Source organism: Crocodylus porosus, unplaced genomic scaffold, assembly GCF_001723895.1.
Source record: "Crocodylus porosus isolate Cpor-Errol unplaced genomic scaffold, CroPor_comp1, whole genome shotgun sequence".
NCBI classification, from domain to species: Eukaryota; Metazoa; Chordata; order Crocodylia; family Crocodylidae; genus Crocodylus; species Crocodylus porosus.
The window spans coordinates 34448868-34476639 of NW_017728951.1; the positions used below are offsets into that span (position 1 = coordinate 34448868).

At 46.6% G+C, this 27772-nt stretch overlaps 1 protein-coding gene across 3 annotated transcripts in view; it reads left to right on the forward strand.

The window, feature by feature from the left end:
- VSTM4 (V-set and transmembrane domain containing 4) overlaps positions 1-27772 on the forward strand; it is a 103629-nt gene that overhangs the window by 48972 nt on the left and 26885 nt on the right. For all 3 annotated transcript variants that reach the window (XM_019556067.1, XM_019556068.1, XM_019556069.1), the window contains 3 exons: positions 2837-2870; positions 14183-14289; positions 14979-15040. In XM_019556067.1, coding sequence (XP_019411612.1) covers positions 2837-2870; positions 14183-14289; positions 14979-15040 — 203 coding nt within the window. The remainder of the gene's footprint in view (positions 1-2836; positions 2871-14182; positions 14290-14978; positions 15041-27772) is intronic.

Consider the following 27772-nt stretch of genomic DNA (forward strand, 5'->3'; position numbering starts at 1 on the left):
TCCCTCTCCCCAGGTGCAGCACCCTGCACTTGTCCTTGTTGAACCGCATCCTGTTCAGATCCGCCCACTTCTCCAACCTATCCAGGTCTGCCTGGATGCGGTCCCTGCCTGCTGGTGTATTCACTTTACCCCACAGCTTGGTGTCATCCATGAACTTGAACAGGGTGCTCTTCACACCCTCGTCCAGGTCGCTAATGAAGTTGCTGAACAGCACCAAGGACTGAGCCTTGGGGGAGTCCGCTGCCCACACCCTCCCAGGTCGACATCGACCCGTCCACCACCATCCTCTGGGTGCACCCCTGGAGCCAGTTTGCCACCCATGTGACTGTGCTTATGGGAAGCCTCATTTCTCCACCCCTTCAAACAATATTTGATCACCTCCCCCTGCCCAAAATCCATCAGTGGGAGGTGAATAATAGGTCCAGATGCTGCTGAGTCGGACTCCCATAAAGAGCCACCCACCCACTGGGCGCATCTACATATGCACTTTACTACGGAGCTGACTAAAGAGTTCTGCAGTAAAGCATCACCAGTCTACATATGTGCCCCTATTAGGGCACAGTAAACTAACTAACTCTGCTGTAGGATAGTACTGTTCAGGATAAATGCTATCCTATGATGGAGTTAGCACACCAAAATGAACTTGTAGACATTGACCAGGGCTGGCTAGGGCATGAGGGTGCTACAGTACAGGGGCTGCCTGCTGGCTTGCCCCTCCACTGTAGCACCCTTGTGCCCCAGCCAGCCCCTCCACAGTATGTTGAGCCAGAGTGGAACAGCTCTGGGCTGGCAGGCTGACCCCCCCGGGCTCCCTGCCAGCTGGGGCTGCTCCACCCTGGCTTAATGTACTGCCATTTTGGGCACACATGTTAACATTGGACCTGGGAGCAATAAACTCCAGGGCAGTTTATTGCTACATGCCAACTGCACATGTAGATGTACCCAATGACATTTAGCAACTTGTATATAAACTGAGGATCTTGATGTGTAACAGGTGAAACTGGAAATGTTCTTTTGAGATTATTAGCATTTAAAGCCTAGCCAGGCATGTGGTTAGCCTTATCGCACTAATGTGAAAATGTATGATATTGGGCCAACAATAAATCAAACTCTTTATTTCAGTGGAGTTGCAGCTCAGTAGAAGCTGGCCCATTGCTTAGAGTAGGCAAGTGTCATTGTGTAAAATGTAATGTTTGTAGATTGTTTATATGCTTTTACTTGAGTCTTTGATAAGGACACAGAGTGGGTCACAGTTATCTTTTCCAGGTAACTTTTGGTAGAGGGCTGGACCCTTGTTGGCAGACCATCCAACTTGTATCTAAAGCTGATTGAAAACTTTCTGGAAAAAATGCTTTTCAGATTGGTTTTTAATTAAATGAAATTATTTGTGGAAATAGGTCTTGTTTCATAGAACATTTCAATATTTCATTGAAAAACCATATTCCTGAAGCCTAAAGCTTCCTTTTAACCTAAAGGCAAAATATTGTGGTTCAAAGCACAGTTCTGGTGCCTTACTAGAGTATTATATTTTCAGCTGCATTATATTTTCACGTGTGTTATATTTTCACACTCCTTGATAAGTTGGGCCCTCAGGCCAGTCACCACTTTCCATGAGACACCACAGCCAACACCACCAATAATGGAAGCACAAGTCACCTAGGTGACAGCTCCTACAAGACACTGTGACACGATTTTCTAAATCAAAACCATTGTTGGTTTTGGGTCTCAATATATAAACTTCAAACATTTTGCCAAAAAGTCAAAATGTTTTGAGGGGACAACACTCTGTTTTCTGACCAGCTGTCTCTGTTTATATGCCAGTGCCCAAATAATATGTTTTGGTGACTACAGTTTTAAACTAGATTAAGTTTATAGGCATAGCAGTAGTTTAATGTCACTCAGTCTCTAGTCTTAGCTGTCAATTTCCCTTCTCTTTCAGGGATAAAATTCAGTACTTGAAGTACCCATAACCAAAGCATTCTAGGTTCTAACATAAATAAAGCTATGCCCTGCATTGTGATTGATTGTGGATGGACAAATTCATTATTGACAAGGTTGTATTTCAGCATAAAGCGCAAAATATTATGGCTCAGGAGCTAGAATGGAGGTTTTCCCATCTGCTAATAAGCTGAGGGGGAGAGTTGAACCTATAACACAATGTCAAGTCCAGTGTGGGAACAGCAGAGGAGTCACAAAACAACAATGCCTGGCCTTCTCCTGGGGTGCTATACTCCATACTGAGAGCTGATGGTTTAAAGAGGAATATATATTATCAGAGACAATTTATTGGACTAGATGGTCCTCAGATCTGATCAGGTGTGGTAGTTGGTACCTGCCGAAGACCTTCCTGCAGCCCCATATTAAGAACTCTATCAACACCTGTACATGAAGAGTGAAGAGGGTTTTTTTTTTATTTCAGGGTCTTGGAAAGATGCATTTTTAAAACAATAAATATGTAGAGAAAATTTGGAACTGAAGCCTTTAGAAGTCAAATTACTGAACTTCTGTGTCTGTCCTTGGCAAATTCTCCTTTAGTTGGCCTGATCACTGCAATTTGAGTAACCTTCCACTTCCGTAACAATTCCCTAGAGTTGTTTGCTACACATTTTCCCCCAGCCTAAGCATCTCATTCCAGTTAGACTATGTTCTAATTTTCAGTATGATACATGGTTATAGTTATAGCTAGCAGCTTTTCAGTGGTGATAAGTTGGCATCTATACAATTCCAAGACTGTTTAGTTTGGATCTATCTGCTGTATCCTTTTGTAGTTCATAAATTTTCTCTATATGAAGCCACATAGCCTTATGTCCTGTTGTGTTTTTTTTTTCTTTAACAGTGAAACATTACCTGGTGAAATGTCCTCAGAACAGGTATGAAAATATACTTTTTAATTATAAGTCATGGGAACAATGCTGTTTTATTTTCATTAGATGCTGGAAAGAAGATGTGAAAATTTTTCAGAAGGGCCAACTAGAAAATTTAATTCTCATGGACACTTTTGGAAACCTTACCCAGTGTCTTTTGCATGTTCTCTTACACACTTATGCTACCACTAGCCACAGTGTAAATAATTAATAATAGTGATGATGATGTGAACATTTTCACTTTTACCTTTTAATCTTTCATTTGCAACCCAGGGCACATAAAACACCCTGTTCCACAGACTCCTCCATGCCCTAAGTACACATCTGTGTTTTCACTGATTAGGGCCACAAATATGAACCTCAGAAATAAATCCTCAGAACCTGGGGCTTAGAATCAGAGAGGAGTGTTGGCTACTCTAATGTTTGCTCTGGCCAGTGGCATTTAGGGCATAATACCAGAAGGTATTGTACCCCTCCTTCCCCGCTAAAGCAGTAATATGTCCTCTCTGTCCACTAGGGAGAACAATATACAGTAAAAGATGTGTTAACTGGCATTTTACTAACCAAAATACCCTATTACCTAGAATTTCCAATACCCCCCAATACAAATCCTCACTTTAGAAACCGGAATATTTGCCGAGTCTATCTGGAAGGCGCATGAGCATCAAGTATTTGCACTACAAGTATGGCACCATCTTCTGTATAACTCTCAGATAACCGGAATTTTTAGATAACCAGCACCCCCTTACCCCACTCATGCCGGATAATAAAGCTTTTACTGCAATGCATTTCCTCTACCATAGCAAGCCGCTTGTCTCTGGAGCATAAAGGCACTGAACTGTTCCAGAAGAAAGGATACCTAGCAGGCACACCATTTCATTCTATGCACTGTGAAGTAGGGGAAAGGCATAAACCGTGCCATTATGAATCCATTGGTCTGTGTTGGAATTTGAACCTGTAAACTTGCAGTCAAGAACTGTAATTGTAACATTGCCACTTGATCTGAAACTGAGAAGATTCTGACCAACTTACAGGGCCCTAAACCTGATGTATTAGTCAGCAATAGTCTATAAATATTTTAATAAATTGTGGCAATTGCTACAGAATTAAAGAAAGCAATCCAGGGTATTAGAGATCTGGTAGAGTAGGTTTTTTCCTTTTTGATCACTGGGCTAAAATTTAACTTGTACTCTGATAACTTTACCATTCCAGAAAGTATCCATATATTTCCCACTACAGGACTCAAGATATCAGCCCTTAAACTCACAACATTTCTATCCTTCATTTATATTTATCCTCTGTTACCCCCATAGAACAGGGGTGGGCAAATACAGCCCACAGGCTAGATGTGGCTTGCCAAGCCATTCTATCTGGCCCAAGGAGCCCGTAAAAATTTTAGTTAATATTTATTTGCCCCAGCTCCCTGTCAAAGCTGACAGGAGACAGGGACAGTAGGACCCAGAAGAAGCCCTCAACAGGCCTGCAGGCTAGAGCAGCCCAGCCCCACCCACCCCCAACCAGTTCCCTGCTTTCCTGCCCCTGCCCTGCTCCAGCACCACCTGGCTGTGGCTCCCAGCTGCACCACTGAAACAGAGCACAGGACCATGCTGATGATGGAGGGGATGGGGTGTGTGTGTCTGCAGGCACAGGGCAGAGTGTATGTGTGTGTTCATAAGGTGAGTCCCACATGCACACCTTACCATACACATGCACCAAGATCTTTCCTCACACTGCCATACACAAACCCCAGCCACCCTCCCCCCATACCCACCCACATCCCACATATCCCCACATACCCACATGCTCCCTCACCCCATACCCACACACCCGCTGCCCCCCACAAACCTATACCCACCTGCCACAATATACAAGAGTATGACTTAATTTTAAGCTGTTGTGTAGTCACTTCTGTGTACACTACACAAACACTTGCAAATCAGGACAAAAATACTTTTTGAAATCAAATTAATGTATGTTGTAGAAGTTTGATTTTTAGAATATAATTTGGTATTTTTCTGGTTCTGAGATAGCAAAACCTCTTGCTGAAAGGAGTACTTTCAAGGGCAAGGGAGGCATTTGTGGTGGCAGAGGTCATGAATTAGGGGGCGGGACTTCCAGTCACAAGATGGCATCCAGGGGGTGGGGAACCTGTCAAGGGGCGGGGCTACCCATGCAGCCCTCAGCAGCTTGCCAAAGCTCAGTAAGCAACTTTCCACCCAAAATAATTGCCCACCCCGCCATAGAACCTGGATTCTTCACAGGGATAGATTCCTAACCCTTCTGTGAAACAGAGGGCAAGGCATAGTGCCAACTTATTGTTAGTTAGTTTATAAGGTGCCACTGGCCGTGTCTACATAAGACACTGACAGTGCAGTCGTTACCACACAGTCATTTGGTACTTTTATAAACAGATACTAAATGACTGCGCAATAACCCAAGTTACTGTGCAGTAGCACCGATTAACAGCTTTTTAGTGATGCTGACTGCCCAGTAGCCTGAGACCACTGAGCAGTAGCGTTGTATCACAGTTGCTGCCATGTGACACTAGTGTGCCATAGTCTCGGGCTACTGCACAGTCAGCATCTCATGTATACGTGGCCACTGATTAGTCAGTCTTTAAGGTGCTACACTGCAACAAAAACAGAAACAATGGGACAAGAGATTCTTATGACCAGTGAGGTTTAGAAGTGGAGGCTTCATGGCAATGCAAAGAGAGCAGATGTTTCTAGTTTGCCAATGACATAAAGCATTTGTTTCCATCCTTTGTAGTTTACAATATACTGGACCTTAAATCTATCATCATTAGTCTGAATCTCAATGCTTTTTGGCTATGACCTGGACTAAGTATAGCATGTCCTGGATCCTGAGTTAGTGTCATTTTCAATCCTTTCTCATGGGATAATTACTGCATTCATTCTGTACAGTGCACCCTAAAGTGAGTTGTAAGGGGATGCCCACTAAAGCCATTGAGGAGGCATCAGTGCAAACCAAGGCTTTGATGTTGCTCTTTGAATGACCCGTGTTCTGTGACCCTGGACAGTCACTGCAACTAAACCATGGATATAAACAGCACAGCTCAGCAGTTCTAGTTCTCTCTGATGACCAATCTGTCTTTCTGTTTCACAGCTAGCTGCCAGGAAAAAAAGGATAGCTAAAAAAGGAAAATTAAAATAGACGGGTGAAGAACACAAGACAAAGAAAAAAATTAAATGGATCAAAAAAAGGCTACCAATTTAGAGGCAGAAATGGGATCATGGTAGTCAGATACAAAGACATGTTGCTGTAAATCACACTATATGACTTCCTGACAGTGTGCAGTATAGCAGAGATAATACTGCAAAAAGCAAATATTAAACACATTCAGCTGAATGACAGAGGGTTATGGGTAAGAGGAAGCAAAACATTATGTTGCTAACCTGTAAAAGCAGAAACACAGAAACCAAAGTGCACAAGTCCATTTTTAGCGTATTGATTCCAATCTTAAAATTATGTATTAATCAGATGCTTATATGCTTTACTAAAAAAAGAAAAGTCTACCTAAATATGATCCTAACTTTGAGAACTGCAGGACAGAGGAATAAAGTTAAGGGGGTTTTGGCAGGTGGGGTTCAAGAATAGGCTGGATAAATATCTGTGTAGGGTGTTAGATAAATCAAACATCTACTACAGGGGTGTCCAGCCTTTTTGAATGTGGGGCGAGATCATGAACTTTTTATCACCCAGTGGGCCAACAGGAGCGGGTGCCTGCATGGCCTGTCCAGTCCGGCCACAGCCTGGGGGCGCAGGGATCAAGGGGTGCCACCTGACCCCGCCATGTCCTCCCTGCCACCTGGGTGGCCTCAAGGATGCTCCCACACCTGCGCACCTAGGCTCAGCAGCCAGGGGGACATGTGGGGACTCTCCAGCGGGGTGCAGGATGTGCAGGGACACCCCCCTGCTCCCTCTCCCCTGGGGCAGCCCGAGCCTAAGCAGCAGGGGTCCCCCCCTCCCTGGGGCCTGCGACTCACCACCCCCAGCACGATGTCTGCAGGCGTGGGAGGATACGGGGAGGTGGGAGCGGCAGCGGCTTCCTGCCCTGACAGCCACAGCAGCAGCGGCAGCAGCATCTTCCGCGGGCTCGGCCACAGCATCCCACCATGCTGGCATCCGCACCCCCTGCGCCCACCCGCTTCACCATGACCTGTTTTAGCCCACATGACTGGTGAGGACTGGTGCAGGGTGGGGCCAGCATGCAAATGAGAAAGGGAGGGGCGGGGCCAGGAATGGAAACCCTGCAACATGGGAGGAGAGGAGCTGGCGTGCAAATGAGGAAGGGAGGGGTGGGGTGAGGAAGGGACACTGTGAAATGAGAGAGGAGGGGAGGAGCTGCATTGCATCAGTAACGTCAAGCTGACACGATGTGTGTGGGAACCTTGTCCCTTCCTCAGCTTTTCAGCAACCATTAGGAAGCTGCTTAGGGGTTGGGGAAGGGACAAGGGGTGGGAATGAAAGTAAACAGCGTTTACTTTCGTTTCCCATCACAGCACCGTGGGCCACAGAAAATGGCTTGGCAGGCTATATGGCGGCTCACAGGCTGTATGTTGGACAAGCCTGAATTCTACTATAACATATTTTAATTTTATTTTTTTAAATTGAAATATTTTGAAATTCTATTTGTGTTTGCATAGTGTGCATAAGGGGCTATTGCAAAATAGCTCAAAATAAAGTCTTACTCTTGTATATTGTTTGTGGGGTGTTTGTGGGGGAGTGTGTGGGGTATGGTTGGGGAGTGTGTGGGGTGTGGGTATGTGTGTGTGGGTGGGTGGATGTGGGTGTGTGGGGGGTTGTGGGTGTAGGTCTTATGGGGGTGTAGATGTGTGTGTGGGGTGTGGGTATGGGTTGTATTGGGGTACATGGGTATGGTGGGGTGTGCATGCGGGCCCCCCTCACATGCCTCCCCACGCCAGCAGGCCCTTGGCGCACTCATGGCCTGTGGAAGCTGGAGCCCCACAGCATTACACAGCTCTGCCCAAATCCCAGAAGCTGAACATGGCAGCAGGGCCAGGCCAACCTTGGTGCATCAGGCAAGGCTCCCCATGGTTCACATGCAGCACCTGGGACTCGGCTGGAGTTGTGTACCTCTGTGGGGAGCCCTGCACAATGGAGCCAGCAGCCTAGCCTCACTCTATGCTGCTATGTTTAGCTCCCAGGACTCAGCTGGGGCGGCAGAGTGTGGAGCCGAGCCAGCTCGGCTCCATTACATGGGGATTCCCACTGTCAGCTGCAAGCTCCATCACACGTGACTCCCAGTTGAGTCCCAGGAGCTGAACATGAACTGCGGCCTGCCCCACATGATAGAGCCGGGCCAACCTCATGCTCCCACTGATGTGGTCCCATGCTTTCACCAATCCGGGCTTCGTGCTCCCGCCAGCCCACCCTGGCCTTGCGCTCCAGGCTTCATGTTTCCATCAGCCCCAGCAACAGCCCCTTACTCCTGCCTTCCCTTCACCCCACCACCACTTCCCTATCTGCTGCCCAGAGTGCTGCGGCAGGGACAGAAGGAGGAGTGGGAGACTGGGGAAGCCAAGCAGTTCTCTGGGTCGCTGCCACAGCAGCAGCCCTACAACCGCTGTGCATGCTGGCCAGGCCTGGGGCCTTCCCACAGGTAAAGGTGTGAGCCCAGCATGCTGCCTCAGTGGGAGTGGGAGTGGGCAGGGCTCAGTCCCATGTGGAGTGCAGCAGGGGCAGCCACGGGCTGGGCCGGATACAATTCATTGGTGGGCGCCCAATGAAATTGCCCGGCGGGCTGTATTCAGCCCACAGGCCCATATTTTGCCTACCCCTATGCAACAGTGATGAGATGCAGGTGTGGTTTTGCATAGTGAAGCCAAATAAAGTCTATCTGAACCTTCCAAGCCTGTCCAGATTCATCAGAAGCTGGGTTAGTTCTCATGAGGTGTTTGACCAATATTGGGCTGAATTGTAGGTCAGCTTCCTCTCTCCCTACTGTTTCTATGAAGGATTCAGTGATTTGCTTCAGAATTAGCAAAAATTTTTCAAGATTCAGTCAGGTCTTTCAGTTTATTCAGATACAGAAGCTCAATCTAAGAACCAATCAAGTCCAACTCCTGGGAAAATTTGCATGTGATGCCCACAAAGCAGAAGTACTGCATTCTGTACCAGCAGAGCCTCAGAGAGAATTCCAACTCCTTCATCCAACCTTTGGGAAAGTTCAGGAATCCAGATCCACACTAGTGTCTCTGTCTAAGGAACTGATATAGCCCTGGTACTGAGCATCTCAGTTTTGAATGTAGTGATATCAGAACTGTATCTCCAGATTTTACAGATGGCAAGCAGAGGCACAGAGAGGATAACGGAAAAAAAACACATTTTGCAGTAAATACTCTATTTAATGGAGGATAAAAAGCAATTTCACTTTCCAAGCTCTGCTCCTGAATCCCAGAGTAACATCCTGAACACTACACCATGCCAGCCTTCTCTAAACCAGTGCCTAGTTCTCCTCCAGGTACATGCCACCAGTTCCTCCTTTGGAAAAATACAAATTCTGCTCCAAATCCAGGTGAAGCCTTCATGACTTTCTAATTTCTAGTCCCCTTATAACAGACTTTTGAAGAAAGTGTGTGTGTGTGAGTGAGAGAGAATACTTGATCTACATAAACACCAGAGAAGTGGCACATCAACAAGGATGGTAAAAACCCTAGAAACAGATGGCATTGCCATAGGCACATGTATGGCCGCCTCAATATGCCAATATATATGTATGACAGACCTTGAAGTCCACTTCAGATTCATTTCTTCAACACCACTGTGAATGTTTGCAAAGGCCACATCACCACTGCATTGTATCAGAAACCTACCAATTGCTACAGCTACCAACATGCCAGGAGCTCTCATCCTAAGTACACCGCTAGGTCCATCATCTCCAGCTAAGCTCCACATTACAGCCCTAACTGCTTTGATCCAACTGCCCAGCATGCACACCTTAAGAATCTGGAGCAGGGATTCCTACACTTAGAATATAATTTGAAAACTGGAGCTACTCAAATCAACAGAGCCAATTCAGAATCTGCTCCGACCTGCTCCAGTATTGACCTAGAGACAAGAACAGCCTTTGGTTGTCCCCTGCTCCTCTACCAGTGTCATATACTCTATCACCTGCTTACAGTGCCCTCTGCTGTCTACATTGGACAGACGAGGCAATCCCTTCATGTAAAAATAAATGAGCACCAATTTGACATCAATTTTAGAAAGGCACGCAAGCCTGTGGCAGAACATTTGAACCATCCTGGACATTCCCTCTCTGACCTCCAATTGGCTATTATTAGACAACAGAACTTCAAAAGTGAACTTGAACAGGAAATTGTGGAACAAGAAATCATACACAGACTTGATTTTGTTAAGTATGGTCCAAACCAAGACTATAGGTTTTTATCCCATTGCCTAGATTAAGTGTTAATAACCCCTGTATTCTGCATTGGAATAGCTGTTTTATTTTTGTCTCTCCTAATAAGCTTGCTTCACCCAGCAGTGGCCTTTCTTTTTCCTTCTCCTTCCCTACCCTTTGTATTCTAAGTGCAGCTTTCAATTTAGAAGCTCTGCTTCCTGCAGTCCCTTCATAGCCCGCTCTTTACAAAATTTATGCTATATATCTCTGATGTAGCCATAGGGTACAAATCTACCTTGCCTTCTAAAAAAAACATAAAATATAACATATTGCCTGTTCTTGAAAAATGAAGGTCCAGAAACACCATGCGTTGATGCTCAGCATCTACAAACCTATAGATAACGCTCTTTTCAATCACACTGATTTTAAGACACATTCCATGACCATTTTTTCCAAATGTCTTGTTCTCTCTTGTTCTCTGAAATCCCTTCAGATGTAGTTAGGAAGGCATAATGTGACTCTGTTCAAATAGAAACCAGGAGGTGGAGGGAGCCCAAGATAAAAAAAGTAACTTTCTTTACAAACTGTACAACAGGGCAAGCACACAGACACACAGTGTTTCAGAGCCAAGGAAACCATTCTGAGTCTCCTTGTTTAGTTTGAAGAACTAGATTTGAAGACAACAAGTTATTGTATTTCGCTATGCTGGTTAACCCTGAACACTTTTCGCCTTCAGAAGGAAAGTGCAAGCCACAAATACGTTTGTGCGTTTTTCCTTTATGTGGGAAATCAAGAATAAGCATAAACACATTGAATTTACATGAAACCATTTCACATTACCATGCTTGAAGGGGAACAGCATAACAGTCATATCTTTAAACCATAATTTTGATATTTTATAACAAATCCTTTGATAATTAAAACCAAAAGAAAAAAAAAACCAAAAGAAAAGGCTATTTCATTATATTTTGCTCTTTCCTTTTACACTGTGTCGTGCTTGGATGGTGAAATGAGGCTGATCAGTTTAATTTTGTGGATTTTTAGTTATTTATAATTTCTGGTTGTCATACAGTAGCAAATTGCTACCATTGCTTAGGTTGACACTATTTTAGGGGGATTTAAAAGTTCCCTCTGTCTCTAAATTGGTTTGTGTAATTGATACTAATCTGAAAACTAAAATTTACCATATTTACCTGAATCCAAGACAACCCTGAATTTAAGATGAGCCCCAGTTATTAGATTTTAGACAGAAAATTATACATGTGTTTTAACTTGATGGGTTCTTAGACCCTGAACTTCTGTGTCTAGTTATTGGAGGGTCCTCTTAAATTCATCCCCTCAACACTGCCACAGGAAAAGTAGTGGCAGGGAAAGTAGTGACTAGGGGCAGCCAGCTTGCCCCATTCCCCTTCTCCCCATCTTGCTACTTGTCCCCCATGTCTGCCCCCTGCTGCCTTCTCCACCCAGTCACTTTTCCCGCTTCTGGTGCCTGCTTCCCAACCCTTACCTTTGCAGATGATCTGTCTCTGTCTCTGCCAGGTCCGTGGAGCACCTGGCCAGGCCAGGCAATAGCAGAGGCTCTGGCTCCACTGCCCAGTCCCAGTCAAGGCTGGAGCCACAGTTGTTCCCCCTCCTGTTCTACATGCCCTCTGTGTCCCTTTCCCTGTGCTCCCCCTGCACCACATTCCCCCTTCCTCACACCCCTTCCCTACACTCCCCTTGTTCCATGCTCCCCTTCCTCCATGCCCTTCCCCCACCATCCCCCCTGCACTGTTTCTCCCTTTCCTTGTGTTCTCCTTTCAGTACACCTCCTTTTACTTACACTGTTCCCATACTATGCCTATTTTCCCCAGCACCACACTCCCCTTCTGCATGCTCCCCAACAGCACAGCATGTCTCTTTCCCATGCTCCCTCCAGCACTGGCTGCTCCTTCCCCATACTCTCCCCAGTACCATGCACCCTTTCCCCCACACTTCCCCCTGAACCTTTCCCATGTTCCACATGCCCCTTTCCCCACACTCCCCTAATGCTGCATGTCCCTTCTCTATAACTTTTCCCCACACCCCATGCTCCTTCCCCTATACTCCCCCTGCCCTGCATGCCCCTTTCCCCATGCTCCCCCTGCACCCAGTGGTCCCTGCCGGCTGTGTGAGCCACCCGGGCTTTGTTCAGAGCTGCAACACCTGCTTGCCTGGCTCATATTTGAATTTAAGATGATCGTTTTCCCTTCTGTGCTGAATGGAGTAAAGAAACCTCATCTTAGATTTCAGTAAATATGGTAAAACAAATAAAGTATTACAAAATATTGTATTTCTAATTGCTTTTTAAAGACTTTTACATCTTGTGCTACGTATTCAAACCCACAATGTTCACTGAAGACAACAAACTCAGCTGTATTTTCATCTATGCCTGAGTTACTCCCCTGATAGTAATGGAGTTAACCTGGGTTTTGGGTGCTTGAAATGGCCAGCTAGTCTGATTTCTGTTACGCTTGATCAGGCAATGGTCGAAATCTCTAAAGGCACTGAACTCTCTTTGAAATCTAAGGGAGGTAGGCATGTAAAGATTAAAAATTTGGCTTCATGTGAATATCATGGCTCTAAACAGGTTTAGAAAATCTGCTTTTATTTTAAAGATCTGGCAAAAAATGTCCCTTCATCAAGCTGAGCATAAAGCATTTAGGAATAAAAACTATACTGTCACTCTTATTTTACTGTGGTGAGACTTAGGCATCTCAGTCACAGCCCAGGATCCTATTACTATTGGAGCTAAACAAACAGAGCCCCCTGCTCCCCAGATCTTGCATACATGGATGTAACTAAGAAACACTATATTTAATGCTGGTCTGCGTAACTCATAGCTGCATCAAGGGTAGGAGAACTCTGGAGGATTTGAGGACTTCTGAATGAAATAGCTCACCTAGAGAAGCCATCTTGTGTAGGCATGTTTATAACGGACCACAGTTGTTGTAACCACCCAAGCCAAGTATTGTTCATTAGCATTGGTGCCCATACCTGCTAGAAGGGAGGTTTCCAGCTTTTCGCTCAGTGCTTAATAGTTAAGGTATAGTTAAGGCCACAGACTGACTATTTCCCAAACTGCTCTGTAACTCACTGACATGTAATATTTATTAGGAAAAATAAATTAATCACATTGGGCAAGTTTCTGCACCAACTGAAGCTGGAGTCCAGATGAATGCCCAGTGGCCTCTCCGTTGTCTGTCTTACTAAGCCACATTTTCTGTAACATATTCTCTTTCTCCTGTACCCATGCTGTAATCACAGTGTATCGGAGCAGTCTCACTGCACGTGTATAGGCAACTTAGAGCACTTTCCTAAGAAGCAGGAAACACAGGATTGAGCCCCCTGTTGAAGGGGACCTGGAGCTCATGTCTTCCACTGTTCCCTTTGCAGCTGCTTTAACTATTGCACAGGAAGGCAGGAAGCCTTCTTTCTCTCTCTTCTCTCTCCTGTCATTTCTTTCCCCAACTCAGCTTCCAGGCCTTATCTAGATTTATATATCTACCTGGTGGAATTTGTTTTCCCTTCCTACCTGTCTGGCTAACATAGACAATGCTGAACTCCAAACTGTGCATAAATGTTAGTAAGTGCAATTGTAAGGCTGTGTATCTACTACTTAGAAACATAAGGGGTAAATAAGACCTGGCCCTTTGTGCTTCAGGGGTCAGGCAGAGTACATAGATCGTACAAGTCTGTTCACTGGTTTGTGTACTAGAAAAGTAATGAGACAGATGAGTTGGGACAGAAGCTGCTCAGCATTGTTGCATTTTTCAATACGTGACAGAGTCAGGATCTAAGTAATCTGCCGGGGGCTGTGGCTGAGTGAAAATGCTATTGTATGACAGGGATAAGCTGGAGCTTGTAGATATAAGGATTTTGTTCCTGCTCTTCTCAAATTCCTCTTTTTTTCCAGCTCAGGGGAGACTGTTACCAGTGTGACAAGTCTATCCCCTCTACAGCCCAAGAAAGTAAAGAAAAAGAAGGAGAAAGTGGAGCAACCACCAGCTGTCCCAGCAAAAGGTATGTGACATGGAGTATAACCAATGGTGCTGTATTTCATGCAGGGAGAACCAGAGGCAAACCAATTCATTTCTCAGTGCCTCCTGTTTCCCACTGGTCAAATGGGGTTGGGGGGAAGGGCAGGGGAATAGCTACAGTGCCTCTTACAGACATTGTGAAGCGCTTTGTCACACTATTAGGTGCTCTGACATTCACAGTTGCAAAGTGCTAGAGAGGGTGGTTTTGCTAGCTTGTTTCCATGATGGTTGTAGGAACTTTGGAGTGTGAACAAAAGGTTCCAAATTGCACTGTATAGGGAGAAAGGAGAGAAATCAAAGACAGATGTGCTAAAGAGCCATGTAGGCATAGCCAGCTACACATGTATACATACAGTTTAGGTGTCATTTAATGCCAACTAAAAGTGTCTACTATTTTGCGTAGTTCATGTATTACAAATATTACAGTATACTGAGATCTACTTATTAAAGATATCTAATCAATTCCCACTCCTGCGGCCAGGTTTTCAAACAACCAGCAGCTTCTACAGTAATACCTGTGGAGAGTTTTGCAAAAGAATTTGTTCCTAAACATCACTCTTTGCTATCATATTATACTGCTGCCATCAAAGACTTAAAATGGCTGATGCATGTACTAAAAATAACTGTGAATTGTGTTAATATGAAGTAATCTTTTGATATTTATTTTTATAGCTCCAATAGCCAACAATTTTCCTAAACCTAAGTTGCTGAAACCTCAGAGAAAAGTGATTCTGGTAAGTACTCTTATATGAAATTATTTTCCCCTGTATTCTATTCTCTCAGTGTAATTTTTGCAGATTCTCAGTTATTTTGCAGATGTGATTATTGCCAACAGCCAGTGTTCAGATAGTCATGAAATGGACAACTAAAAGGTTTTTTTTTGGCATGCTGCATTTGCTATGTTTTCTTTTGGGGATCCTTTCCCCTCTGCTGTTGGAGCCCTTGGTTACACTTGGATCACATTTTCTAGCTTTTCCCTACAGCACCGAGGGCTAGAAATTTAAATCTTTTCTTAAATGAAAGATGGAATTGAATTTCACTTGCTTCCAGGAGCTGAGAATTTCATAATTATACCAGTTATCCTGTGATGCACAGATACTGTTGGCAAAACTGACTTTGAGTGTTTTCAAACATGAAATATTGGGTCTCAGTCCACTCCGCAGTTGGGTGAATCAGAAATAACAGGTCAGTGAAGCCTTGCATATATAGTTGGCTGGCTTAGAAGAATCACATTTTCTCTCTGTTAGTAAACAATACACAGCAATGTCTATGCTGGCCAGTAGAGATGCACTGATACATTGGTCCAATATCGGATAGGTACCAATATAAAGAAAATTTGCTGTATCAGGGACTGATGGGGCTGATAATATAGCCGATAAATGCCTGTGCTGCACACAGTCGCAGCGCAACACGGAGCAGAGCTGGGAGCATGGAGAGCTGCCTCCAGCTGGTAAATCAGAAGGCGAGCGGGGAGAGAAGAGGCTTGGAGGGGCAGATCAACAGCCCCGTGGTGAGGGAAGAAGGGAGGGAGCAGGGGCAGGGGAACAGCACCGTGGGATGGAGGCATGGCTCATGAGGATGGGGGGGCGGCTCCCGCTGCTGCTTGCACCATGGGAGGGCAGTGGGGGTATGCCCCCCAGGCCTGCATGGGGTGGGTGGGCAGGCTGGAGCCAGCAGTACAAAGGGCTCTTCTTGGTGGGGGCTGGGCTTGGAGCAGGCACCAGCGGTGCTGGAAAGGACCTGCAGCCACCCCAAATTTTGCCTCAGCTGCACTCTCAGCACCGCTGCCACTGCTAGCCACCCAGCACAGCCTCAGCTCTTCCCAGTATGTGGGTGGAGGCAGGACTTGGAGCTGGGCTGTGCCTGGTGACAAGGGGCTGGGAGTGGTGCTGCAGTGAAATTTGGGGTGGGAGCAGCCCCCCCCCAGTGCTGCTGGTGCCCGCTTTGAGCCCAGCTCCTGCTAAGAAGAGCCTCACTCAGCTCCAGCTCCAACTACCCTGTGCAGATCCAAGGCGCACTCAGGTCCCCCCTCTCCCCCCGCTGCCCTTCCGGTATGCAAGCAGTGGTGGGAACTACCTCCCCCCACAAGCCATGGCTGTATCCCGCTCCCCCGAGGCAGGGCCTGCCCCTGCCCCCTCCCTCCCTCATTGCGGGGGCATTGATTTGCCCCCCTGTGGCAAAGTGGAGGTCCCTGACCAGCCACAGTACTAGTTTCCCCACCTGCCTCTGGGCACACCGTCCACCTGTCTAGCCTGCCATGCCTTGTTGTTACTTAATTGAGGTGTTAATTAAGGCAGGAGGCTGCCCATTCTTGCTCCGATGCCAGGGAGCACTGTATATGGCTCTGTTCCTCCCCTACACTGCAGCCCTAGGGCCTTTCACACTCCACCCGCTCTCACAGGGTCTCTTTCATGCATCAACAACCTGTACTGCCTCACTCCCTCTTGGAGTGGGCCCCTTAGGCCATAGGCTTTAGCTAGCTCATACCTTGGGTGGCAGACATACCATCCTTTGGGCCTCTCCTGTGACCTTCACCGGAGTAGTGACCAGTCAGTTACCTGACTGGGTCTACGCTTGCCCTGGCCCCTTCCTGGGGCAACTCTGTACACCCAGACAATACTGGGCTCCCAGCCCTCTGTTTTTTCCCCTTACTGGGGCTCCTCATCTCCGCCCCCTCACTGGGGCCATGGGGCTTCCCTCCCTGGTGGGGCTCAGGTGGCTGTAGCCATGCCAGGCCCCTTCTGGGTCTTACACTGCACAGGGCTCAGGTGGCCGCAGCTGTGCCTGACCCCAACTCTCACTCCTTGGGGTCTTGCCCCCACAGGGCTCAGGTGGCTGCAGCTGTGCCTGGCCTGAACTACCTCCGATGATAAATGACCCACCCAAAGGTGAGATATGGGGTTAAGGCACCCCTGCCTGCCTTTCTGGGTGGTAACTGGCCTGGCATTTCCTGGGGGCTCCCACACCACTGAGAGCCCCACCAGTCCACCCACTCCTGGCAGGGTGCAGTTTTAGGTCATGCCCAAGACCAGGAGCCTCCAAGCCATCCCCTACAGCTCCTACCCTTACCTCCAGGATGTTGCATGCAGCCTTGCAGACAGGCAATGTTTCTGCCTGGCCTTCCAGCAGTGAACTGCTCTGTTTATATAGTTGGCCAGAGATCTAAAATGGCCACCACAATCAAGCACCTGCTGGCTGCGGGACTCAGCTCTTAGAGTGGCAGGCACTGACAGTGCCCTGCCACATATCTTCCTCCTTAAAGTGGCAGGCACCAACAGTGCTGTGCCACACATCCCAAGCCCCTTCCCTCCCCTTCCACCACATCAGACTTACCACTTGAAGGCAGCTGTATTGGATATCGGATCAGTATTGGCCAATACACCTTTTTAAATATCGGCTATCAGTATTGGCCCCAAAAATCTCTATCGGTGTACCCCCACTAGCCAGACAACAGAGGATCATCCAGATAGAATCACCCAGATAGAAATATAAAGCCAGATAAGGCCTGAAATCCTAGTTGCAGGAAAAATCATAACAAGAGGGAGAGGGATTCAAGAAAACCTTCCCAGGGCCTCCACTCAAAGGCTTAGCTTTCAGAGAAGTGCAGAACATGAACATCCATTTGCCAGTGTTCTGGACCCTTTTATACATGACCAGGAGTGTAAACCATGGTACTCTGGCATCCTTTCAGTTTAGTTCATTACATTCTGCCACTTCTGAGGCCAGAATCCCACTCTGTCAATCTGTATACAGTATCCTGTGGTTCTATCCCTATGGTACACAATTATGGGGCCCTGGACAGGCCATCTCCAGAAGCATCAGGTTTCACTGGGGGCTGAGTGAATTTTGCACAGTGCACTCTGTAGTATAGCCTATGGTGTAAATGACTCAGAATCAGGACACTGCAGCTGTCCTGTGCTATGTGAACTATACTGTTGTGACTGAGAATAGCTGTTATATCTAAGATCACTAGATCTTTGGACCTCATATTAAGGATAAGATGAGCAAAATCAGATCAGCAAAGCATGTAAGCACATGTGGGGGCTTGTGGTAGAGGTGATATCTTTTATTAGACCAACTAGATTTTTGCAAAAAAAATTCTTGAATTACAAGCTTCCAGGCACAACCACCCTTCATGAAGCATTGGAAAAAAGATGGTAAAAGTTCTCTTGGGTAGAAATGAAAGTTCATATTCAATACGATTTCTCAGAGGAGTCATTAGATAGAATACTCTTCTGGGCAGGCAGTTCTTAGCTGGTAAGGTGTCCCTCAGCTTTCTTTTGAGGCTCTGTAATGATGCAAATTACCTTGAACAAAGGCAGAAGCAGTATCTCAGGTTTCAGGTGGTGAAAGTTGCTTCCTCCTTGTGAAATTATGAAGATTTCACTTTAAAAATTGGATAAAATTCAATATCTTCCATGTGTCGGGTATCTAGGTTGTAGCCATATTGGTCTAGAGTAAAAAGTAGTCTGGGCTCATGATAGAGATGATATCTTTTATTAGAGCAACTAGATTTTTACAAAAAAATTCTTTAACTGCAAGCTTCTGAGCACAAACACCTCAACAGCTAAGAATTTCCTGCCCAAAGGAGTATTCCATTTATTGACTCCTCTGTGAAATCCAGTGAAATAAGAACTTTCTTTTCTACCCAGGAGAACTTTTATCATCTTTTCTCTGGTGCCTGATGAAGGGTGTTTGTGCCTGAAAACTTGCTATTAAAGAAATTTTTTTGCAAATATCTAGCTGGTCTAATAAAATATATCACCTCTAAGCTGGTCTAATAAAATATATCACCTCTACCACGATCCCAGATTGCTTTTTCCTCTAGACCAATACAGCTACAACCTGGATACCACATGCTGAATTTTAAGCACATTTGTTTCCAGTTGGTATTGCATTTCTGGAATAGATCTGGTTTTGGCCTCAAGTATTTTTCCACTCTCCACATCCTTGTACATCATAAATAGGCCCTAACAAGGCTCAGACTCTTTGTCTGGTTTAGAGATGGGCAGGAAGAGAGCCTTTTAGGTAAATAACTTTGCTTCAGTTTCCCAGAGTGATGCGAGTTTCTGTCCTGCGCAGTCAGCAGACTGTTTTATTACCTTGCTAACAGATTTTAATCTGGAAGCAATTTCCATCTCTGGCTGGCTCATCACTTCACATCAGAGTGCACCTGGGACCCACAGGAGCCTGAAGTCAACAAATGATCTGCAGACCGGGGTTGGTTTTCAAATAAACAAAACTTCAGTGCACAAAACTGACCTGCAAAAGTTTTCAAGACCAGAATTCACCTAAAGGTCTGGTGTCTCTGAACAAACAGCTTCAATTTGGTGTTGCTGAGCCAGTGCATGTTATTGCAGGAGAGCGCTTATTGTGCTCTACCATGGAGGCTTTACTTTTGTTCTTCTATTGCTGTTAAAACTCAGAATTGCAAGTCACTCAGACTGAGCTACAGAGATATGGCTGCAGCACATGTGCAGCACACTGAGCTGGGTCAGAGTAGCCCCAGCTGGCAGAGGGTCCCAGGGATCAGCCTGTCAGCCCAGGGCTGCTCCCCCCAGTCCAATGTGCTGCAGAGGGCCTGGCTGCGGCACAGAAGTGGGGTTAGCTGGCAGGCAGTGCCCCAGCCACCCAGGACAGTGTCTATATGTGTGCTGCAAGATGGTTTGTGTATTTACAAGTACTATCCTGCTGTAAAGTAAATTAGATTACACTGGGGCACACATGTAAATGCACGGCATTTACCATGCAGCTAATTAGTCAACTGTGTAGTAAGCATCTTAAGTAGATGGACCCACTAGGTGGAATTCTTTTACCTTTTGTGCACCTAAATGACATTCTGCAGCTGCATAGGTAGCATTTTTGGTACTTGCACACAGCTTGTGATTTTTTATTATCCCTGCGGTGATGTCATATGAGTGGCTGTGCCTCGCATTTGCAAGTCATTGGATAAAATGGACAGGAAGCCCTCTGGCTTGTCCTGTTCCTCCTGGCCCTGCACACCTCACACTCTTGGCTGCCCAGGCAACCAGCTTCAAAAGGAGGGCAGGAGTAGGTAACTGGATAATGTCTGACCTGCAACCTCATGATTTGAGCACCATGATGGGAAGTTAGAGATACAGTTTCAAACTCCTCAGTAAGCAGGGCCTATAATCCATGTCTTCTACTTCCTGGGCAACTACCCTAAGCACTTAGCTATTGTGACTGAAACATAGCAAAGCCCTTGCCCTCCTCCTCCAGTGTCCTAACAACTGCTGATCGTTAGTTTATTTAGCCCCATACATGCCTGGACATGACCTAGCTAGCTGCAAATACTCATGCCTACATGCACATGCTTACATATAATTGCAAACCTTTTCTAGTTCAGACAAGACTTAATGGAATTACAACACTGTGAGCAATAGTGGAAACTCTTCCGGTGAAAAGCTTAACATCAGCAAGGTTAAAAACATTTACAAAGTGCTGCTAACCTTGGTATATAAGTAAAGAGTAAAAATGTGTACCTAAACGCCAGCTTTATATATGTATGGCAAGATCCCTGCATGGCATAAATTGGCAATGCTCTGTTGACTTCAGTGCAACTATTCAAGTGTCTGCCAGCCAAGAATCTGACCTAACATCCAAAAAGAGTAAACATGTACAAAAGATAATTTATGTGTGTCTCATATATAGTCTCATACAGATAAAGAAAAGACAGTTTTGTTTAAGGACCTACACCAGGGGTTGGCAAGGTTTTTTTAGTAGTTTGCCACTTAGTGGAGCTTGGTTCTGAGTGTGAGTCACTTCCAGCCTAGTCTATGCTGCCAGAGCAACAGCCACAGCCACAGCCACCACTCTGCCTTGCAATAGCACTGCCACTGTCTCTTGCCACCACCCAGGTGAAGTCCCCTGTGCCTGCCTTCGCTCTATTGTGTGCTCCCGTGCCACCTTCACCCAAGCAGTTGATCTTACTTGCTAGGATCCCACGTGCAAACCACAGAGGATACCTCAGTTAGGGGGCCCCCTAACTTGTCTGCCATGACTTTGAATGGTTCCTCAGTGGAGGGGATCCCCTTTGGAGCTGCCTCCAGGGCCATCACATGTCTTGGCGGATGCTCACAGGGCTCCAACCTCCCCTACACCCCGGCCAAGCACCACCCTTTTGAGACGGGCCTCCAAGTCTAGTTTGCGGCCAGCCACACAGGTGTCTTCCCAGGTCTCCGTGTTGCCTCATGGTGGCGACCACCCTAGGCCCCGGCCCTACTCCGGTGGGTGGGCCTGGAGATCTTCGGCTTTTGGGCCTGTCTTCCCTGGTGCCCTTAGTGCCTGCTCCCAGTGTATTCCTTCACAGCCTCTCTCTCTCCCCTTCCACGGGGTCCTCGCCTCCCTTGCCTGGAGTTGAGTACTCTGCTCATCTACCCTCACAAAGGAGATAAAAATAAACGGACCCTAAAGGAGGCCATTGCCACTGCCTTGACCCTAAACCCCTCTTCCCTGAAACACCCGTCGTGACACAAAATAAACCCACCACCGTGGCTACTGGTGAGGTGTAGCCAAAAGGAAATGAAAAGGGAAAGGACCCTGAAGGAAACAGAGCACCCACTGTGAACTCCGTACACCCTTAGCACCCTTGTTGCCCTTAGCCTGGGGCACCCTATGGGTTGGGACCCGTGCCTCTGCCCCAGTTGGCATCCCTTTCTTTCACTCTCTGGGTCCTACCTCCACTTGAGGCTACGGCCCCCAATGCCTATGATTAGTCTTGGCTGCCAGTTCTTCCCAGAGTTACCACGGGTCCCTCCGCTGGCTCCAGCTCTCTCAGGGCTTCTCCAGCTCGGGGTTCCTGCCACTCCTGCTGCTGCTGCTGCCGCTGCAGCTACCACAGCCAGCTTCCCTGCCGGCTTCCTTGCCGGCATCTTCAATCCACGCCAATCCTCAATTTGGGGATCTCCCAACATTCCTGCTGCTCCTTTGCAGTTGCTGCTGCTGCTGCCTTTGCCAGCCTCTCCACCGGCATCCTTGATCCCCAACGGTCTTCCCCAGGTCAGGGATCTCCTGCCGCTTCCACAACTGCCATCGCCATTCTTGCTGCTGCTGCCACTGCTGCATCCGCAGCCAGCTGCCATCCGCTGTGGCTGGTCCCCTCCTGGCCGATGGGTTTCTGCCAGTTCTCCGGCCCTCGGCAGCCTTCCCACACTTTCGCGGCCCCCTTTCATCTCCACCAGGTGGCGCCTCCTCATGACGTCACCTGGCCTCAGCTGTATATGGGCGTGGCTTACAAACCACGCAGGCGGTTTCTCGCCCTGAGCTTCATTGCTCCCCCCGGGCCCTGGAACAGGTAAGTTATTATTTTTTTCTTTCTTTTCTTCAGTTGGGATTTTGCCTCTGGCAAGGCTTCCCTCCTTCTCAATCCCCCCAATGATAAAATACCATAAAACCCTCTGGCTCCACAGGTTAAATTAAATGACTTCACAAAGATCCAATGCATGAGCTATAAGTTGCCTTACCTAGACTTGACAAGCCACCGTTGTGACAAAGTCTGGGGACTATCATGAGAGTTGGCCACTGAATCCATGGTTACTTAAAGTCAATAACCTCTAAGTCCAGTTCAAAGGATGAACAGAGCTTGCCACTGCTATTCCAGTTCAATGGCTGAAAAACCAGTCAATAGGGATTGCTGCTCACAGCTTATTGGTATATTCAGCCTCTGCCCTTTCCTTGGCCCTTCCTATTTGTTCCCACTTTGTGAAAAGGGTGTGCATGTGTGTGTGTGTATGTGTGTGTCTAACGCTTGTGAATGTGACTCATAATGAAACAGAATAAAAAAAATAATTCTAGCGCAGTGTCCTGTGCAAAATTGTTACTGTTACTTGGTCTTTCCTCTTCCATTTGTTTACTTCATTTTCTCCAGCTGTCAGCCTTTCTATGCTTAGAACATAAGTTTTTTGGTGAGGGATCTTTCTTTTACAGCACCTAGCACAATAGTTCCACAATCCTGTATCTCAGGCCTCTAGCCACTACTACTCTATAATCACAATTACAGTATACTACTGCAAGATAATGTTAAAATTTGCATTTCTGGGTGTATCTCCTTCCCTTTAGAGCAGTTATTTGACAGAAAAATATGACTTCACAATATCCCATCTCCTTTGAGTGATAAAATATACTTGGTGCATGGTCCATTCATAAACAGCAGGCATACATCTCTCAGAGGGATTAAAATTTAGAATCACAGAAAATGAGGGTTGGAAGGGACCTCAGGAGGTCATCTAGTCCAGCCACCTGCTCATAGTTGGACCATCCCCAACTCTATCATCCCACCCAAGGCTTTGTTTAGCACAGTGGCTCCCAACCTTTTTTTTCTGTGACCCTAAATCAGGGTCGCGACACCCACCATGTCCAGCAGCACCAGCAGAGCCCAGACAAGGCTAGGACCACAGGAGGCAGCGGCAGCAAGAGCTGCACAGACCATGCACCAGGAGAGCCCCACAGGCAGGAGTGAGGGGTGGACCCCCCATGACCCTGATTTGGGTTGTACCCCAAGGTTGGGAGCCACTGGTTTAGCAGGTCTTAAAAACCTTCAAGGTTGGAGAGTCCACAACCTCTCTGTGTAACCTCTTTCAGTGTTTTACAACCCTCCCAATGAGAAAGAACTAGTGGACCTTCTGCATCTAACAAGAAAGACCTATAAAGGATGAAAGACTGGATCCACCTCAAAGGAGGAGTATTCTGCACTGGTCCAGACCTGCAGGGAGCGAAGCAGGAAAGCCAAGGCTGCAGCTGAACTCCAAATGGCTACATGTATCAAGGACAATAAAAAGTCCTTTTTCAGATACGTGGAGAGCCAGAGGAAAAGCAAGGGTAATATTGGACCCCTACTAAACTATATGGGTCAACTGACAACCGACACCCAGGAAAAAGCCAACCTGCTTAATGCGTATTTTGCATCGGTTTTTCATGAGCCCCAAGGGATGTCTCTGCTCAATACAGTATGGGACAGCCAGGGCAAGGGAGAATTGTTACCCTTCATCAATGCTGACCAATTGAGGGAACACCTTGAGAGCCAGCACAAGTTTGTTGCAGGTAGGACTTGCCTGATCAATCTCATCTCCTTCTACGATGAGGTGACATATCACCTGGACAAGGGAGAAGAGACTGATGTCATATATCTTGATTTTAAAAAACTTTTAAATCGTCTCATAGAAAAACTGGCCAACTGCAGCCCTGGCTACATCACAGTCCGCTGGCTGGGGAATTGGCTCCGAGGTTGGACCCAGAGAGCAGTAGTTGACGGAAGTCAATCATCGTGGTGCACCGTGACCAGTGGGGTTCCCCAAGGTTCTGTCCCTGGGCCTATTCTTATCAACATCTTCATTAATGATGCGGACACTGGTGTCAGAAGTGAACTGGCCAGATTTGCTGATGACACCAAACTTTGGGGTAAAGCATCCACACCCAAGGACAGGATGGTGATCCAGGACAACCTGGACAGGCTTGGACAATGAGTGGGCGAAAACCTGATGGAGTTCAGAACTGAAAAATGCAAGGTATTTCACTTTGGGAAGAAAAACCTGCACCATGCATATAGGCTTGCTAGCACCATGGCCAAAAGGGACTTGGAGGTCATGATTGACCACAAGATGAATATGAGCCACCAATGTGTTGTTGCAGCCAGCAAAGTGAGCAAAACTCTGGCTTGCATCCATAGATGCTTCTCTAGCAAATCCCAGGATGTCATCTTCCCACTGTACTTGACCTTGGTGAGGCCGCAGCTGGAGTACTGCATCCAATTCTGGGCTCCACAGTTCAAAAAGGATGTGGAGAAGCTTGAGAGAGTCCAGAGGAGGTCCATGCGCATGATTAGGGGGCAGAAAAACAGGCCTTATGATGAGAGGCTGAGAGCCATGGGACTCTTCAGCTTGGAAAAGTGCAGGCTCAGGGGAGACCTGGTTGCTTCCTATAAGTATATAAGAGGTGTACATCAGGATCTGGGGAAACACCTGTTCACCAGAGCGCCCCAGGGGATGACAAGGTCAAATAGTCATGAACTCCTCCAAGACCTTTTCAGACTGGACATAAGGAAGAACTTCTTTATTGTCCAAGGCCCCAAGGCCTGGAACAGACTGCCTCCAGAGATGGTGCAAGCACCTACTCTGGACTCCTTTAAGAGGCATTTGGACATTTATCTTGCTGGGATACTTTGACCCCAGCTGACTTCCTGTCCCTGGGGCAGGGGGTTGGACTCAGTGATCTTCTGAGGTCCCTTCCAGCCCTGATGTCTATGAAATCTATGAAAGTTCTTCCTAATAACTGACATAAACTTACCTTACTGCAACTTGAGACCATTGCTCCTTGTTCAGTTTTCTGTCACCACTGAAAACAGCCAGCTTCATCCTCTCTGGAACCACCCTTCAGGAAGTTGAAGGCTGCTATTAAATCCCCAATCAGTCTTCTGTTCTGCAGACTAAATAAGCCCAGTTCTCTGTGTCTCCTCAGAAGTCCTGTGCCCAAGCCCCCTAATCATTTTTGTTGTCCTCTGCTAGGCTCTCTCCTATTTGTCTACAACCTTTCTGTAGTGGGGGACCCAAAACTGGAAACAGTACTCCAGATGTGGCCTCACCGGTGCTGAATAGAGAGGAATAATCACTTCCCTTGATCTGCTAGCAATGCTTCTACTAATGCAGCCCAGTATGCCATTAGACTTTGTCGCAACAAAGGCACTCTGTTGGCTCATATTTAGCTTATTGTCCACTGTAACCCCCAGGTCCTTCTCTGTAGAGGTTCTGTTTAGCCAATCAGTCCTCAGCCTGTAGTGGTGCATGGGATTGTTCTGTCCTAAGTGCAGGGCTTTGCATGTGTCCTTACGGAACCTCATGAGATTTCTTTTGGTCCAATACTCCAATTTGTTGAGGTATCTGAATCCTAGCACTACCCTCCCAATATCCACTAGTCCCCCTTGCTTGATGTCATCTATGATCTTGTTGAGGGTGCACTCCATCCCATCTTCCAGGGCAATGATGAGCATATTAAACTATATCAGCCCCAGGACCAACCCCTGGGGCACTCAACTTGACACCAGTTGCCAAGCAGACATTGAACCATTGACTACTACCCTCTGATCCTGATGATCCAGCCAGTTTTCTATCCACTTTACAGTCCATTTATTTAACCGTACTTATTTAGCTTGCCTGCAAGAATGTTGTAGGAGCCTTGCTAAAGTCAAGGTATACCACATCCACTGCTCTCCCTGCATCCATAGAGCCACTCATTATAGAAGGCAATCAGGTTGGTCAGGCATGACTTGCCCTTGGTGAATCCATGCTGACTGGTCCGAATCACCTTCTCCTCCTCCAAGTGCTTAGAAATGGATTGCTTGAGAACCTACTTCCTGATTTTTCCAGGGACTGAGGTGAGGCTAACCAGTCTATAGTTCCCTGGATCCCCCTTCTTCCCTTTCTTAAAGATAGGCACTATATTTGACCTCTCCCAGTAGCCACTAGTTTTCAGAGATGATGGCCAATGGCTCTGCAATCACATTGGCCAACATCCTCAACACCCTCAGATGCATTGCATCTGGCCCCATGGGGCACCTGTACACACCACAGGTTTTAATCCTCATTAAATTTAATACGTTTATAAAATTTAAACTTGTTTATTTTGGAGCGTCACATCTGTGTTTACATGCACTAGGTTCTTAAACGAATTAAGCCTTGAAATGTTGTACCTGTGTTTACACACACTAGTTTTTCAAACTCATTAAGCCAGGTCCCTGGCCAGTGCTGCAGGAGAATGGGGTGGTCCAGCGCTACCCCTCCAGCCCGGGGCCCCCCCACCCACGCTGTGTCCATACCCTGCCATGCAGCTGTGGAAGCAGGGAGCAGGCAAACAAGAAAAAAAAAGTAAGAAGTCACACAAGGAAAAAAAAGTGTAAGCAATTCAAAGGGATAAACAACAAAAAGTCACATCACCATCTGGTGGACAAAGAGGCTCATTACAAGTCTATGAGTGCCTTTGTATTTACACGCAACAAAACTCCATGGATTCGATGCTTTAATTCCTGGTGAGCCAAACCAAACTACATCCAAGAAGGTTTAGCTTAATGCACAAAAAAGAATATTAAAGTGTCTGGAAATCCCGCTCATGCAAACAGACATGCAGTTGCAGTGCATGAAAGGGCAAAAATCATGGTGTGTACATGAGCCAATTGACTTGTACACATCTAGCTTTTCTGAATTATCTCTAACCTGTTCTTTGGCTGCTCACCTCCTCCCCAAACTATGCTGCCCAGTGCAGTACTCTGGGAGCTGACCTTACGGATGAAGCCTGAGGTAAAAAATTGTATTGAGTACTTCAACCTTTTCCACATCTTCTGTCACTAGATTGGCTCCCCCAATTCAAGGCTGCAACTGAACTCCAACTAGCTTCAAGCATCAAGGACAACAAAAAGTCCTTTTTCAGATATGTGGGGAGCTGGAGGAAAAGCAAGGGCA